Source organism: Numenius arquata, chromosome 6, assembly GCF_964106895.1.
Source record: "Numenius arquata chromosome 6, bNumArq3.hap1.1, whole genome shotgun sequence".
NCBI classification, from domain to species: Eukaryota; Metazoa; Chordata; class Aves; order Charadriiformes; family Scolopacidae; genus Numenius; species Numenius arquata.
This window is the reverse complement of record NC_133581.1, coordinates 33,672,214-33,686,716: the sequence shown is the minus strand read 5'-3', so window position 1 is coordinate 33,686,716 and position 14,503 is coordinate 33,672,214. Positions and strand designations below refer to the sequence as shown.

Here is a 14,503-nt window from a genome sequence, read left to right as displayed (position 1 = left end):
GGGCTCACCCTGACACCTCTGAAAGCCCAGTGCCATTGCATGGTGCAGGAGGCACCTGGGGTGTTGCTTTCCCTGTGCTTAGTTGCATGCGTTGGGGTGAGGAAGCCATACCCCGTGCATGCCTGGGGTTGCAGGCAGCCATGCTACCCAGGTAAAGCCACAGGAGCCAGGGTCCTGGCCCCCAGTGCCAGCCTGATAACAAAATCCAGTGTGGGAGATGCCAAGGGCATCCCCTGCACACAGCCACTGTCCCCAGCCTGGACGCACGTCAGTGGGTTGCATTGGGAGGCCTGAGAGTGACAGGGTTAGCAGGACCCAGCTGGCTGACCCCGAGTGCAGCTGCAGCATCCCATCCCCTCCAGGCTGCGGGTCGTCCCCTGGGCCCCTCACCTCTGCCAGGGCGCATGGGTGCCTGTTGGGATGCATGGGTGCCGGGGGAGGCTAAAGGACTCCTCCTTCTCCCCTGCCCCAATTTAGCACCTTCCCTCTGTGGACCCCCAGTTAGTGTTGGCTTAGCTGCCTGCATCCTCACAGCCCCCTCCAGCTCTGAAAACACATTGAGATTCATGTCACCTGGATGTCACCTGCAGCATCTCCAAGCAGGGTTCAGCCAGACACATTCTTATGGGATACTGTTTATTTACCTCTTCCTTTTACAAAGTGTGTTTCCTGGAGGGTCATGGGCTGTAGGGGACATGCCAGGGTTTACATCCAGAGTCCATGAGCTGGGATGCTCTTTGCCTGAATTGCAGCCTTTCCCTCTTGCTGTTCTGAGTCTGAGGGTTGCAGGGGGACAGTTGGAAACATCCTGCAACATGGGCTTGTCTGGATGAGTTGTAGGTCAGCAATTTGGGGTGACACCACTTCTACCTTCAGGGCATTAACTCTGGAACTTAATGATCATGCAGGATAGTGCTAAGCGTGTCCTCTCAAGGTGATGATCCAGCTGTCCCAGTTGTCTCAGGGCAGTGAAGCCCAGTGTCTACCAGGGCTTGCTGTGGGGTGAGGACTGGTTTGGGGAAGAGAGCGCTGGGTTCTGGTGGCCTCACTTAGCACTGGCCGATGTACATTTCCTGCTGCTTTGAAACAAAACCCAAGTGGCTGGGGAGATGCAAGGCCATTAGCAATGCTGCTCCAAAGCCCATGTGGGCTGGGGTGTTGCTCATTTGTGATGCGCCAAACACTTGCAGGTTAATTGCCCACGTGCTAGCGAGTGGTCTGGGTGCTTGCAGGCAGTGTCTTCAACCTAAAGCGACGCATTCGCTTTTCTGTCCCCCAGTTCAGGCCATCTCCTTGCAGACTGCAGGGGTTTTTCCAAACTGCCCCTTTTCCCAAGTCCTCTGATTGCCATAAGGATCTGGACATTTAGACTTCCAGAGTGGGTGTAAGGTCCCAGCTCTGTCCCCACAGCTTGGCACAGCGGGCGACAGGCACTCCTGCTCTTCAGGCGCAAGCTTTGCAGGGAAAGCTCCCCTCTCACGTCTGCGTTTCTCCTTTCTCAGAGAAAATCATTGATCGCCTTGGAAAAAGAAGACGAGGAGGAGAGAAATAAAACAATCGAAAGTTTGAAGACTGCACTGCGGACAAAACCAATGAGGCAATTCCTTTCTGTTTCCTGGCTTTATGGCTGCGGCCATGGCTTTGGATTTTGAGCACTCTCAAATCCAAAAAAGCAGGGGGTTAAAGAGATATATAAATGGGGGCTGCATAGGATGAGGGAGGCAAGGACCCTGAAACAACACTTGCTTTTTTCAGTTCCTGTCTTGTCATTTTGTTCCTTTTCCTTGGTCCTTTTAGTGGCCAAGAGCCACAACGACCAAGGAGCCACCAGGAGCCACATCTGTTCAGGCAAATCAGGCAACTTTATTTTTTTAAATTTGCTTTTGTTCTCATTGGAACAGAATGTAAAAAATTCCTTCCAAATTGAATTTAAAAAAAAAAATCTAATTTTTGTTTCAACTTCAACTTCTCTTGCACTTTTTAAAGGAATAAAATCACATGAATCTTCAGGCTTTTTAGAAATGCAAAAAAAAAATGTTGCTAGGAGGTTTCGATGGGGAGGATAAAGAATGGGTGGGACTTTCTGAATGTCTGTAGTTTTTCCTAAATTCAATTTCTCTGGAGTCTGCATGCACACATCTGAAAAACCTTTAAGATGCCTCAGGTTGACGTTATCTGATGGGAAAATGTTTCATTAAGAAATGCATGACCTGTCTGCTTATGGAAGAAACAAATTTGCTATTGCTTGCAAATGCATTCCCCTCTTTCATTTCTATTTTGCAATGGCTCTGGTGATGGTACTTGGTAAGAAATTCCCAGGGTCATGGATGAGCACACGATTTCTGTGAAACCTGGACTTTTTGGGTGCTGGCTCCCTGCAGTTCCCCTGGGAGCAAGGCTGGTACCCAGCCATGAAACTTTGTGAAGTCTTTCAAAGTGGTTTGTGAGTCTGTCTCACTGGAAGTCAGAAGGATCCAGCAGACTCTATAGAAAATTTTACCTGTTGGACCTGCTTTAGCTCCCAGGGAAGTGAACATCAAATTTCCTATTGACTTTGGCTGGAAGATGAGCAGGCTTTTAAGCAGAGAAATCAGCTTTCCCCAAGCGTGCAATTACCCCCTTTGTTGCTGCGCATCAGCATTGCTTGTTTCAAATTAAAATCATCCCAGTGCTGGGATGTTCTTGGCTCATTTGCTTTCCAAGCCCATGCCTTTCGCCAAACCAGAATACACAACCTGGATGGCATTGGGCAGGGAGGTCCTAAAATGCCCTAGCATTTTATGCAGTGTTATGTCTGTCTGCTCTAGTGAGTCTGCCTGGGGTGCTGCCATGCATTTGCTGTCTGCTTTCTATTTAGCAGCATTGTAAGTCATCATAAAAATCAGAAATCCCTTAAAATTGATGAGATATGCCTAAGGGAGGAGAAGGTTGTAGATGGGGAGGCAGGAGAGGTTGCAGAAGGCAGAAAGTCTGACAGGTGTCATGGGCATGGACTCGACTGACCCTGGGGTGTGTGCAGCTGATGAGGAGGTGACTCCAGGGCTTGGGAGCTTTTTCCGCTCCTGTGCAAAACTGGTCCCAAATGAGTGAGATTTAAGACTCAGGTTGGGGACTGGGAAGGTTTTGCAGCAGCGTGACTGCAAACTCCTAACCTCCACCCTGGGGCTTGTGCTGATGGCTGGGTTAGCTGGTCCTCTTCCAAATATCCTAGGTCTGGACAGCCTTGTGCAGATGATCCATGGTTGCCTATGCTATGAGGCATCAGTTAAATTGTTAAGATTTTCACAACCTCGTCCTTGTGCTCTAAGCTTGCAGGCTTTCTGCTATCCAAAGTCCAAGAAAAAATAGATAAGGAGGTTCTGGGTTTACAACAACAGACAAGTCAGCCCTGTTTGAGTGTAAAAGGGTCCTTTAGCATGTGGTTTTAACCTCTTTCTGACAGGTTTGTAACCCGCTTCATCGACCTGGATGGCTTGTCGTGTATTCTGAACTTTCTCAAAAGCATGGACTATGAGACAGCAGAGTCTCGAATACATACCTCGCTCATTGGTTGTATAAAAGCACTAATGAACAACTCCCTGGGCCGGGCTCACGTCCTGGCCCATTCGGAGAGTATTAACGTAATCGCTCAGAGTCTGAGCACAGAGAATATTAAGACGAAGGTGGCAGTGCTGGAAATCATGGGCGCTGTGTGCCTGGTTCCCGGGGGCCACAAAAAGGTACTGGAGGCAATGCTGCACTACCAGAAATATGCCAGCGAACGGACTCGTTTTCAGGTAGGTGGGTCTCAGCTCACCCATTGGCTCCCAAAATTTGGCATTCTTGTCCCTTCCTCCTCCTGCATATCTAAATACTGCTTGCAAATGATTTATTATAGCTGTTTGCAACTTAGATACTCTGGGAATTACTCTAGAACCATGTCTGAGGAGATCTGCAGCTGAGCAAAGAGTGAGGAACCAGTTATTTAAGACTGAACCACCCCCCCAAAAAAATGCTTGCTTGAGCAGGGTCACTGGGATTGCAGCTCTGCAAGGCTGTAGCACATCTGGATGGGCTGATGTTAGCCTAAACAGGTGCTGGGGTGGGCTGCATTACAGCAGGCAGCAGCTGATGATCCATCACCAGCGGGTTGCTACAGTGGCTGCAGGAGCATCACGAAGATTTGTTCTTGCATGCGTCCCCTGACCATTTGTGGAATACTGGGGCCGTCACTGGGCATTTAACTGATGTTACGTGTTTGGCAGACGCTGATCAATGACTTGGACAAGAGCACGGGACGGTATCGAGATGAAGTGAGCCTCAAGACAGCCATCATGTCATTCATCAATGCAGTCCTGAGCCAGGGGGCAGGCGTCGTGAGTGCCAGGGCTCTTGGAGAGGGAGGTGTTTTGGTGGGTTTGGGGCTTTTTTATTTCTGAAGATGTGCACCTTGCTGTGTTGACCCCAAACTGTCCCCTTGCAGGAAAGCTTGGATTTCAGACTCCATCTGAGATACGAATTTCTCATGCTCGGGATCCAGCCAGTCATTGATAAACTAAGAGAGCATGAAAATTCAACCCTTGACCGGTGAGTAGTTACCCCAGACCACTGGTTGGTTTTGCCCTTGCCTTGTCCCCTTGCTTTCTGGTTTCTGGGCTTTGGAGAAAGCATGTGGGTCTACTTTTGAGGAAATTCTTCACTGTCACCAGAGAGGGAGGGAAAACTCCTGTGTGGTTTTGCTACACTCTGATGTAGGGTTGAACTGGGAAGGATGTGCTCTCTGGGCCTGGAGGATGCTGCCAGCCCTCCTCCTCCTCTTCTCATCCCAAAAGACTTCTTAGGCTGTAATGACTGGGAGCTCAAGACAGAACATCCAGTTGATGTTTCAAGTCCTGCTTGTCTCTGAACTGCTGCCAGAATGGCTGCCTGCAGTTTATTAATTTGTCACATTTGTATCTGCTTTTAACAGTCCTCTCTCTCCCCTGCTTTCTTTCATCAGGCACTTAGATTTTTTTGAAATGCTTAGAAACGAAGACGAACTGGAATTTGCCAAAAGATTTGAGCTGGTGAGTACGAACACGGCTGATGCAGATGCTGGCACTTGGTGTCACAGTTCCTTTTAAAAGCGCCTATGTGGCCTGGGATGAAGTGCAGTCTTGTGGATAAAATGTGGAGGTTGGAAATCTGTCCCCTATTGCCCTGTTCTGTTGCAACCTTCCTCCTACAGACTGCTTCATCCATCTTCTCCCCTGGTTGCCGACCAGAGCTCTTTGCCCCTTGCAGGGCAGTGGGGCTTGTCTGTTTGTCAGGTATGGGGTAGGAATGGTTCACGGGGTTTGGAGCTGAGACTTGGGAAACAGGTGGTGCCATCACCAGTCTGATGGCCTGATCTCGCTTTGCTCCCATTCACAGGTCCACATAGACACCAAAAGTGCGACTCAGATGTTTGAGCTGACGAGGAAGAGGCTGACACATACCGAGGCATACCCGCACTTTATGTCTATCCTGCACCACTGTCTCCAAATGCCTTGTAAGTCCCAGGGGAGGCAAGGAAACCTGCGGCTGCTGGGGGCTTGGCAGCCCACATCTCCTCCCTGGGGGCAGCAGTGCTGCTCCATGCAATCTCTCCCTCCTTCCCCTCCAGATAAAAGAAGCAGCAACACTGTCCAGTACTGGCTGCTGCTCGACAGGATCGTGCAGCAGATCGTCATCCAGAGTGACAAAGGGCAGGACCCTGACGCCACTCCCCTGGAAAACTTCAATATTAAAAATGTCGTCCGAATGTAAGTGCTCACCCGCTTTTCCTTGGTCTGGCTGCTGAGCAGCACCAACATGTGCCACTGTGGCTTTGCTGCCTCCTGCTCTGGCAGGTGAGAGGGCCAGGGCTGGGGATTACCAGGTTGGCATCACTTTGACCCCTTAAGCACAATGTGCAGGTGAATTAAGCTCAGCCTCTATGTCCTCAGTGAGCTATTTCCCCTGGCAGCTGCTGCTACTGTTCCTTATTCTTCACTTGCTGTCACCCGGTGGTGTTTCTGCTCCTTGGTTGGACATGTCAGCATCCCGGGAACTGCTGAGACAGCCCTGCATCCCAGCCTGCAAAACCCTGCTGGGGGGTGGCAGAGTGAGGTTTTGGAAATACCAGTTTGGGAGCGCTAAATCACACAGCCCAGGCTTGTTCAGTTGTGTTTCTTGCTGATGATAGCTGCTTGTTTACTGCAGTACATTGTCTCATCCCACTGCTTGTCTTTTCTTTTTAGGCTAGTTAATGAAAATGAAGTGAAACAGTGGAAAGAGCAAGCAGAAAAAATGCGTAAAGGTGAGTGATGGACGGATATACGGCATTAACTTGAATATTAGTGTGCACAGTAACCTAAACAGATAACACATACATTTATTAAGCTGGACTCTGCAGGCTTTATTGAGTGGCTGGAATAATTTCATGCTATGGGTGTCACAAGGGAAATAGGCAATGCAGATACTAATTTTTTCACGGGGAAGCCCTGGCTGAGGTATTGAGGCACACCACACGTTCCCTTTTCTTAACTGTGCAGCTTCTCCACAGGGCAGCGTGGGGTTTAGTCCACCACATGCTGCCGTTTGCCAAAAGGGGAGTGTTTGTCACCCAAAAGCGGTCTCATGGGGCTGTTTCAGAGCACACTGAACTTCAGCAGAAGCTGGAGAAGAAGGAGCGGGAGTGCGATGCCAAGGCCCAGGAGAAGGAAGAAATGATGCAGACGCTGAACAAGATGAAGGAGAAGCTGGAGAAGGAGTCCAGCGAGCATAAGCAGGTCAAGCAGCAGGTGGCGGATCTCACAGCGCAGCTCCATGAGATGAACAGGGTGAGGCCCCAAACCTCCTCACCATTGTGGCCCAATCCCAACCCCCCTGCAAACACCATGGGGTGATTTCTGGAGGCTGAGTTGCACAGGGGGCTGAAAAAGGTGCTTGGTGGGAGGACTACCATGATGTCCATCCTTGGTGATGGGGTGATTTTGCCTCTACAGCTGCGTGAGACCTCAGTGAGGAGTGCTGGAGCCTTTGGGTGCTTCCTATGCTAGTTAAATTTTGGAAAAATTTAAAAATTGGAATGGGGGCATGTTTTGGGTGGTGTCTTCCTGCTCTGTATGACCGGTCTCTCCACCTCTTTCTCTTCCAGAGGGTGATCTGTGCTGCTGGTCCTGGAGGACCTCCCTTGCCACCAGGAGCTCCTGGTGGCCCTTTACCTTCTCCAGCTCCAGGATCCCTCCTTCCTCCTCCACCACCACCGCCACCACCAGGGGGATGTCCCCCACCGCCTCCCCCACCCCCACCCCCTCCAGGCGGCCCACCACCACCCCCCGGCCCCCCACCCCTGGATGGGGTGATGCCTCCCCCTGGAGCGCCTCTGGGCTTGGCCCTCAAGAAGAAGAGCATCCCACAGCCAACGAATGCCCTCAAGTCCTTTAACTGGTCCAAGCTGCCAGAGGTAGGCTGAGCAATAATTCGGGCAGTGAAACCAGAGGTGCCTGATGGCCACCCGGTGCCACAAGGGCAGGTGGGCAGGGGACCCCCAATCTGCAATCATCCCACTGTCTTGCAGAACAAGCTGGCAGGCACTGTGTGGACCGACATAGATGACACAAAAGTGTTCAAAATCCTGGACCTCGAAGACTTGGAAAGGACGTTCTCTGCCTACCAAAGACAGCAGGTAACGGCTGGCCCAGGATGCACACAAGATCTGGGCAAGGCACCACCATTATGAGATCATGCGGTTTCTCTTGTGGTCTCAAAACATGTCTCCCATCATTATTTCATACCAACACCACTTTTGCCACCCCTAAAAAAGACAGAGAATGTATGAAAATAGCCCCGAGATGTGGTCAAGGTTGGGTAATATTTTTGGATCACTCTTAACAGCAACTGCTTCATGTCTCCATATTGGGTGGAAAATTTCTATCCCTTTGTGGCCAAGAAGGACTAAGTTTTGTCCACATCTACCATGGGTGGATCTCTTTTATTTTTGTAGTGAGCCCAGAGCAAAATGTGAGCTTTGAACAAAAAAGCAAATCCCAAACCAAAATAATGACACTGCAGGCAAAAGTCTCTGCTTTTTAATCTCCTGCTCAAGCAATATGGCCCCAATTTGGAAGGCATCAAAGCACACAAAGAAAATTAGACACTTATTTTACCCCAGGCAGGACCACAATGCGCAAAAGCAATGAGTTTTTCAAGAAGGCAGGAGAAAAAGCAAGGAGAGAGGCTGAAAAAGTTGTGTTCACCTGCTGAACGTCTGGCTGCATTGCTGGGAGGGGGGAACAGCTTGTCCTGCTCTTGCCAGGCTTAGGCGGAGGGACAGTGCTGGGAGGGAGTGCACCTGACACATAAGCTCCTTAGCTAATGTGAGAGTTTAATCTCTTCCAGAGGCTAATTGAGGGAAAGATCAGGGTGGATTAGAGCAGGGCAAATATCAAGAGTAACCCACCAGAGGTACGTGCTGCCCCAGTGTGTTTTGGGAATAGATGACCACAGTGCTGGCTTCTTGCCCCAGCATTTTTGGAGCTTGACTCGTGCCTACTGAGGGGCACATCTGCAAATGAGATGGAAATGGAAGGGAAGCAAGAATAGAAACCTGGTGTGTCAGAGGGATGGTTTGCCCTCCGGCTTGCTTGCCCAAGTCCATGGATCACCTGGTGTATTGCGGATTATTGCCAGGCAGGAATTTAAAAATAATTTGGTTTGGCTGAGGTTCTGCAGGGTGAAACGGCTGGTTAGGTTTAGAACCAGCAAGAAGGGAGAGATGCTGCAAGGAGGGCTAGATGGGATGAGACCCAAAAGGGAGCTAAATGTGGGAGCCAGGGGCTGGGGTGGGACTGGCAGAAGATGCTGTGAGACTGTCTCACAGTCAGAATTGGGAAAGAGGAGGTGAAATCCGTGAGATACTGCTGGAGCCACCCTTGGGAGCATGATGCACAAGTTCCTTGTGGCTCACCCAGGCTTTGTGGTAGCACAGTCTTGTGTGAATTCAGTGATGGTACACGTCTGGACCTGAGGGCATGTGATTGCTTACCTGCAAGTCCCCAGGGTACCCCCACTTGCAGTCCCAGTGTGGGGAGAGGGTGCCTGGCTGTGTGCCCCTGCATCCCTGGCAGCACAACTCTGCAGACAGCTGCTGTGCATGCACAAGAACGTGGGGTTAGATGCGCTCCTTGAGATAACACCTGTACAGCACGGGGCACTTTGCACATGGTAGGGGGCTGGGGGAGCTCCATGCAAATGGCTTGTCCCTGCGGGGAAGAACAATGAACTAATGCCTTCATAACTTGCAGCGGTTTTGAGCTCTAGCAAAAGTTGTTTTCTGTCCTGAGCAAGCAGGGGAGGAGCAGGGATTTCTCCTCCCTGCTCCTCGTCTTGAGCTCTTGGCTGAAAATCACTTGCTCACTGATCACACCTCTCACTTGTCCTGAGACACGATGCTCGGAGGACCTGGGGTATTGGGGGCTGCCTGTCTGCCCATGCCCCAAGCAAACCGGAGCTCCAAAACCACATGGCCGGGTGGTGCATCTCTGTGGCTGGTGTGCCAGCAGGGTCTGGGGACAGCATGCAGATGTGTGCATGGTGCAGAGAGCTCTCTCAGCCCCCTCCAAGTGGCTGTTGTGGGGCTGCTGTTGATGGGATTTGGCTGGTTTTATTCCCATAGTACCTAGGAATCTTTAAGTAATGCACAGACCCAAGACTTAACGATGTACTTAATTTTAAGCGTCTCTTTAAATGCTTTCCCCATGTCACAGGCTGGGATGTAAATGCAGGCTATAAAGTGAGCTCTGCAGCTCTTAGGAAAGGCTCTTCCCATGCAGGGAGGATAGGAGCCCTCTGGGATTCCTGTGGCTCAGCCTGGGAGCATCCCTCCCCAGTGCTGTCAGGAGAGCCCTTTTCTGCCCCTGCCCTCCCTGCTGAAGCTCTGCAGATGTCCCCATCCCTGACAGAGAGCTCAGGCCTGCAGCTGGGTGTGGATACCGGTGTTTACCAGTCTTGCTAGGTATAACAGAAAAGGCTGCAGGAGCTCTGCATTTCAGGCTGTGGCATGAAAACGTGGCAGGACTAGGGGTAGCGGCTTGAGGGCATGCGGTGATGCAGAAAAGCAAGTCTGGGGCCACCAGGGCTTATGTGTGCTACACGGGGGTCTGTGTCTCTGTCAGAGATGTTTTGTGAGCTTGCAAGGGGAAGAGGCTGAGAGTGATGTTGATAAGTGGCAGAGCCATGGCCAGGGCAATCCTGGCAGGTCCTGCAGTGGTGAGTGATGTAAAGGAGCCAGGGCCAAGTGGAAAAAATATGTGTTGTTGAACTAGGGGCTTAGCAGTGAGCTGGGAAAGAATTCATCTCCCAAAAAAGGGTGAAAGAAGAAAAGCCTCCAACTTCTCCATGCAAGCAAGAGTGACCTTCGCAGGGGTTGGGGCAACAGGGCTGGGAAATGTCTGTGGGGACGGCGACAGCAGATTTAAAGCTATTCCTTCTTACACCACCATCCTGCAGCAGAGGCTGGATCACGGTTTGTGCGAGGGAAAAGGGGCAAGGATGAGACTGGTTTGAGGCAGAGAGGGAGGGTTTTTGTAATGAGCCTTTTCTCTATCTTAATGCCTGCGGAGCCCTCCCTCTCTTGGAGCAGGAGACTGCAGGAGGACCACCACATCCTCCTCCTCTCCAGCAGTATGGAACACTGTGGGGGCAGGTTCTGAGCGTCAGGATAGGAGGAGGACTTCCTAATTAAGGACCAGTTAAACAAACAAGAAGATACCCATTGCAGCTTGTGGGTGTGCTTTGTGCCTGTCCCACGAAAGAGCCTGCTGGGAAAAGGTTGCCTTATGAAACACCAATCCTCAACCGTAACTGAACCACAGAGTTACATTCTGCCTTTGCAACAGCCTCACATCCAGCTAAATCATACAGTTTTTCATCTAACCTGCCTGAAGCACAGCAGTGGTAGCTTGGGTGTCCTTATTCAGGGTCTGCAGGTCTCCCTTGCTGCAGGGCTCCCAAAGCCCCCAGTATGGTTGCACTGCTGGAGCTCTGCTCCTGGGCATGGTCATGGCAGCTCTTCAACACGTTTCTATGCAGATGGGTGCAATGCTCCATCAAGGAACCACTTGGGGCAGCACCACACTGGGGTGCCCGTACTGCACCCCATGGGCACCCATCCCTCTGCTGAGGAAAGGGTTGGTCGCTTCTTTTCTTGGCTGATGTTTCTTTGCCTCTCGGCACGTCTTGTTCTGCTTCTTGCCCACAGTGTTTCTGTGGGCTCAAGGAAAGCCTGATGCATTGGTTTTTACCCACGGGGCTTGCAATCGGTCCATGCAACCAGCAGCTCAGCCCCCAGCAGGTGCTGGTCCCCCAGCCCTGAGTGTTTGGTGGCATCTAGGGGAGCCCTTTCCCATCATCCTTGCCAGAGCCACGTGTGGGTCCTAGGCTGATCCAGTCCCGGCAACCTTGCATAAGCAAGGTTTCCTTTAAAAAGTCAGCAGGGATGGGTCTGTGTTTGGGGATGAATGACTCCCATCAGGCGTGTGGGCCATCAGCCACCTCAGCACAGAGAGCCTGGAGGGAAGTGCCCTTGTAAACCAACTGCATTTGCACCCACCTGCCTCCTCTGCTCACTGCCTGCCTTCTATTTTCAAAAAAAAAAAAAGAATAAAACGAACCATTTTTGCACCTTTGAAACCTCCCTCCCCATCACAGAGGTGCTGGATGGTCTCTTGAGCCAAGCACACAAAAAGAATAAGATGCAGCCCAGGGCACGAGGAGGGAAAGCATGTGTGCGGCGCTGACTTTGCTGCATATGCTTCCAGTCTAGTGGGCGAAATGCAACAGGATAACCAGTTTTTGGAGGAGCGTGGTGCCAGTGGGGAGTTGGGGTGGCATTTGGCCAGGCTGCCAAGCCATGGAGAAGGGAGGTTGTCCCCGTCAGAGGAGAATTCAAGGGGAAACATGTTGCCATGGCAAATGGTAAAGTTTTGCTGCGCCCAGATTTGCTCCAGGATGAGCCTCTCATTATTTCCACTTGAAAGCCGTGTTTTTCCTGGCAGCCATATTGGTGTTTCAGTCTCTCGGATTGACAAAAACTAGCAATTTTCTTCCCTGGCATGGCAGGCTGAGCAGTGCTTTGCCCTTGGGCCAGCACTCGCCAACTCTCGTGCAGAGCAGCAGCAGGACTTGGCCAGCATCCTTCCACCTCGTCCCATCTCACCTCCTCGCACAGCAGCACCTTGACCTGATCCATTCCTGGAGCTCCCTCTCCCTTTCCTTCCAGCCCAAACCAGGGGTTTCTGCATATCCTTCAATCCTCGCCACATTTTCATGTGCATCTCCCCCTGTTTCAGCACTGGCAGACCCCGAGTGCTTCCTTGTGCTGCCAAGCCCCCAAGTTGCACCCTCCCCTTGTCTATGCTTCAGATCCTTTTGGTTTTGCTGAAATGACTGAACTGCATGTGTTTTTACTGCCTTTTTCCATGCTTCTGCTATGGCCGTAGGACTTCTTTGTGAATGGTAACTCCAGACAGGTAAGAGAGCACCCGCAGGAGCCCGGTGCTTGCGAGCAGCGAGTGCAGCATGGGGCTGGGGACATGGGGGACACACGTGGTGCTGCAGGGGGTTAACAGGTGGTAAAGTGGGGGTTAAATCAGAGAGGATGCCGGGGGAGGCTGGTAAGTACAAAGCTGCCCTCTCTGCTGTCTAGCTGGACTTTGAAGGCAACCTCTGTGTCCAGGGATTGATTTTTCAGATGCGACTTAAGACAGAGAAGTTCCTACCACTGGGCATTTTTGCTTTTCAAAAGATGGAAATAAATAAACTCATGCCTACAGGTTGAAGCTCTCTGTTTCATTGCAGTCAGAGCAGGCAAGGCACACAAGAGGGGCAGCTGATGGTGGGTGGCTTGGGGATCCCCTTCCTTCACTTGCCACTGCCTATGCCACCTGTCCCGGCAGCTTCTCGCTTCTCATAGCTGTTTTTTTTTTTTAATTTCAAATGAGAAAAAAAGTGAAAAGGAGGAACTTCTGTGCTCACTCTCAACCCATGCAATGGCTGTGTGCCAGCTCTCCGGCGCTCATAGACGTTTAGTGCAGATCTGCAGCACATAGGACCTTGCAGCTCCAGGTTGTGTTCCTTCCAGAAGGATTGAATAGCTGGCTTTTAATCATTTAGCCTTACTGAAATATGATATGGTAAATTAAAACCAGGGGCAACATGAACCCCTAGGGCCACCCTGCAAAATTGCTGTTATGTGGATCTGCCCATTTTTCTGACATGGCAATTTGGTATGTTGTTACCCATTTAAAGGTAACGTATTTAAACTGCTTAAATGGAGATGTATGTCCTTGTGCCACACCAATTCCTGCTTTCAAATCCCTTATTTTGGGAGAATTTCACTGAAAGAGCAGCAAATGCTGCAGGTTGCATTTGCGAGTCTGGTAGCTTTTGTTGGTTAGCTGGCTCAGGAGGACTGATGTGTGAAGGGCAACTGCAGATGTGTGGAGCGGGTGAAAAACAAGGGTGATGCTGAGCTTGTGCGGCAGCCCGTAATGAAATGTTTCATGCGAGGATTTAATGAAGTATCACAAATACGTATGCTAAGAAAGCCCGACTTTATTTATTCAACAGTGCCTGTGTGTTTGCAGATTCTTAAATATTCCCTGTCTGAGAAAATCTTTACATTTCTAACCGGTGGCTTCAAAGCCAGCTCTGTTTTTCAGTTACGGGCAGTGGGTTTTACCAGTAACCCGTGGTGATGTTCCTGATTAATGGGGGTCCGCTGTGAATCATGCTGCTATGTGCTGAGAGTACTAAATGTCTTTGCTTCTGCATGGCTTTTCTCCAGGCTTTTTTTTTTCCCTTTGTTTTTTTGTAGAAGGAAGATGCTATCGATGACACCTTGAGTTCCCGGCATAAAGTCAAGGAGCTTTCAGTCATAGACGGCCGGAGAGCTCAGAATTGCAATATCCTCCTGTCCAGGTATGGTTAATGCCTTCTCGCTCTCCAGGGAGTGGGGGGGATGCTTGATAGCCTGCTCTGGGCTGGGGGGGGGGTGCTCCTCGTCCCTGGGGGGAGTTTAATGACAGGAGGCAGTGCAGGAAGAGAGTCAGCGACACCTGAACCCAGGTATAGCCTTACGCCGTTCATGGCAGGGTGGCATGAGGTGGGAAATGCGATTAACTTGGGTTCATGGCAGTTCAGTGTCCCTGGAAAGCCCCAGAGGGCCTGGGGTACCCAGTGGTGAGCCTTTGTGAGGGATGGGAAGGGGGTTGATGTCACCTCTTCTCTTCCTCAGCCTGGGTTTTGTTTGTTCTTCGGTGATGGCTGGAGAGGGTTTCTGTCAGGCTGGAGAGAGCATTGGGTATCAGCAGGGCATGGCAAGCGGCAGCAAAATTCAGCCAGGGCCTGGCTGCCCACGCAGGTGTCCTGTGCCACATCTGGATTTTGGGGAGGGGACATCCCACTCTTCCTGCTGCCCAGCCCCACTGGGATGACAGCCTCCTGCTCACCTCTTGTGAAG

General features: G+C 51.0%; 1 protein-coding gene across 4 annotated transcripts in view; it reads left to right on the top strand.

Moving 5' to 3' along the window:
- The window catches only part of DAAM1 (dishevelled associated activator of morphogenesis 1), a 63,091-nt gene that overhangs the window by 29,101 nt on the left and 19,487 nt on the right, over nt 1-14,503 (top strand). For 2 of the 4 annotated variants that reach the window (XM_074148440.1, XM_074148439.1), the window contains exons 4-15: nt 1,503-1,597; nt 3,443-3,776; nt 4,245-4,355; nt 4,463-4,566; nt 4,979-5,045; nt 5,392-5,509; nt 5,624-5,762; nt 6,240-6,298; nt 6,634-6,819; nt 7,155-7,447; nt 7,562-7,669; nt 13,859-13,962. In XM_074148440.1, coding sequence (XP_074004541.1) covers nt 1,503-1,597; nt 3,443-3,776; nt 4,245-4,355; nt 4,463-4,566; nt 4,979-5,045; nt 5,392-5,509; nt 5,624-5,762; nt 6,240-6,298; nt 6,634-6,819; nt 7,155-7,447; nt 7,562-7,669; nt 13,859-13,962 — 1,718 coding nt within the window. Of the gene's footprint in view, nt 1-1,502; nt 1,598-3,442; nt 3,777-4,244; nt 4,356-4,462; nt 4,567-4,978; nt 5,046-5,391; nt 5,510-5,623; nt 5,763-6,239; nt 6,299-6,633; nt 6,822-7,138; nt 7,448-7,561; nt 7,670-12,482; nt 12,513-13,858; nt 13,963-14,503 lie in introns of all 4 variants that reach the window. The other 2 variants (XM_074148437.1, XM_074148438.1) reach the window with 2 other exon arrangements.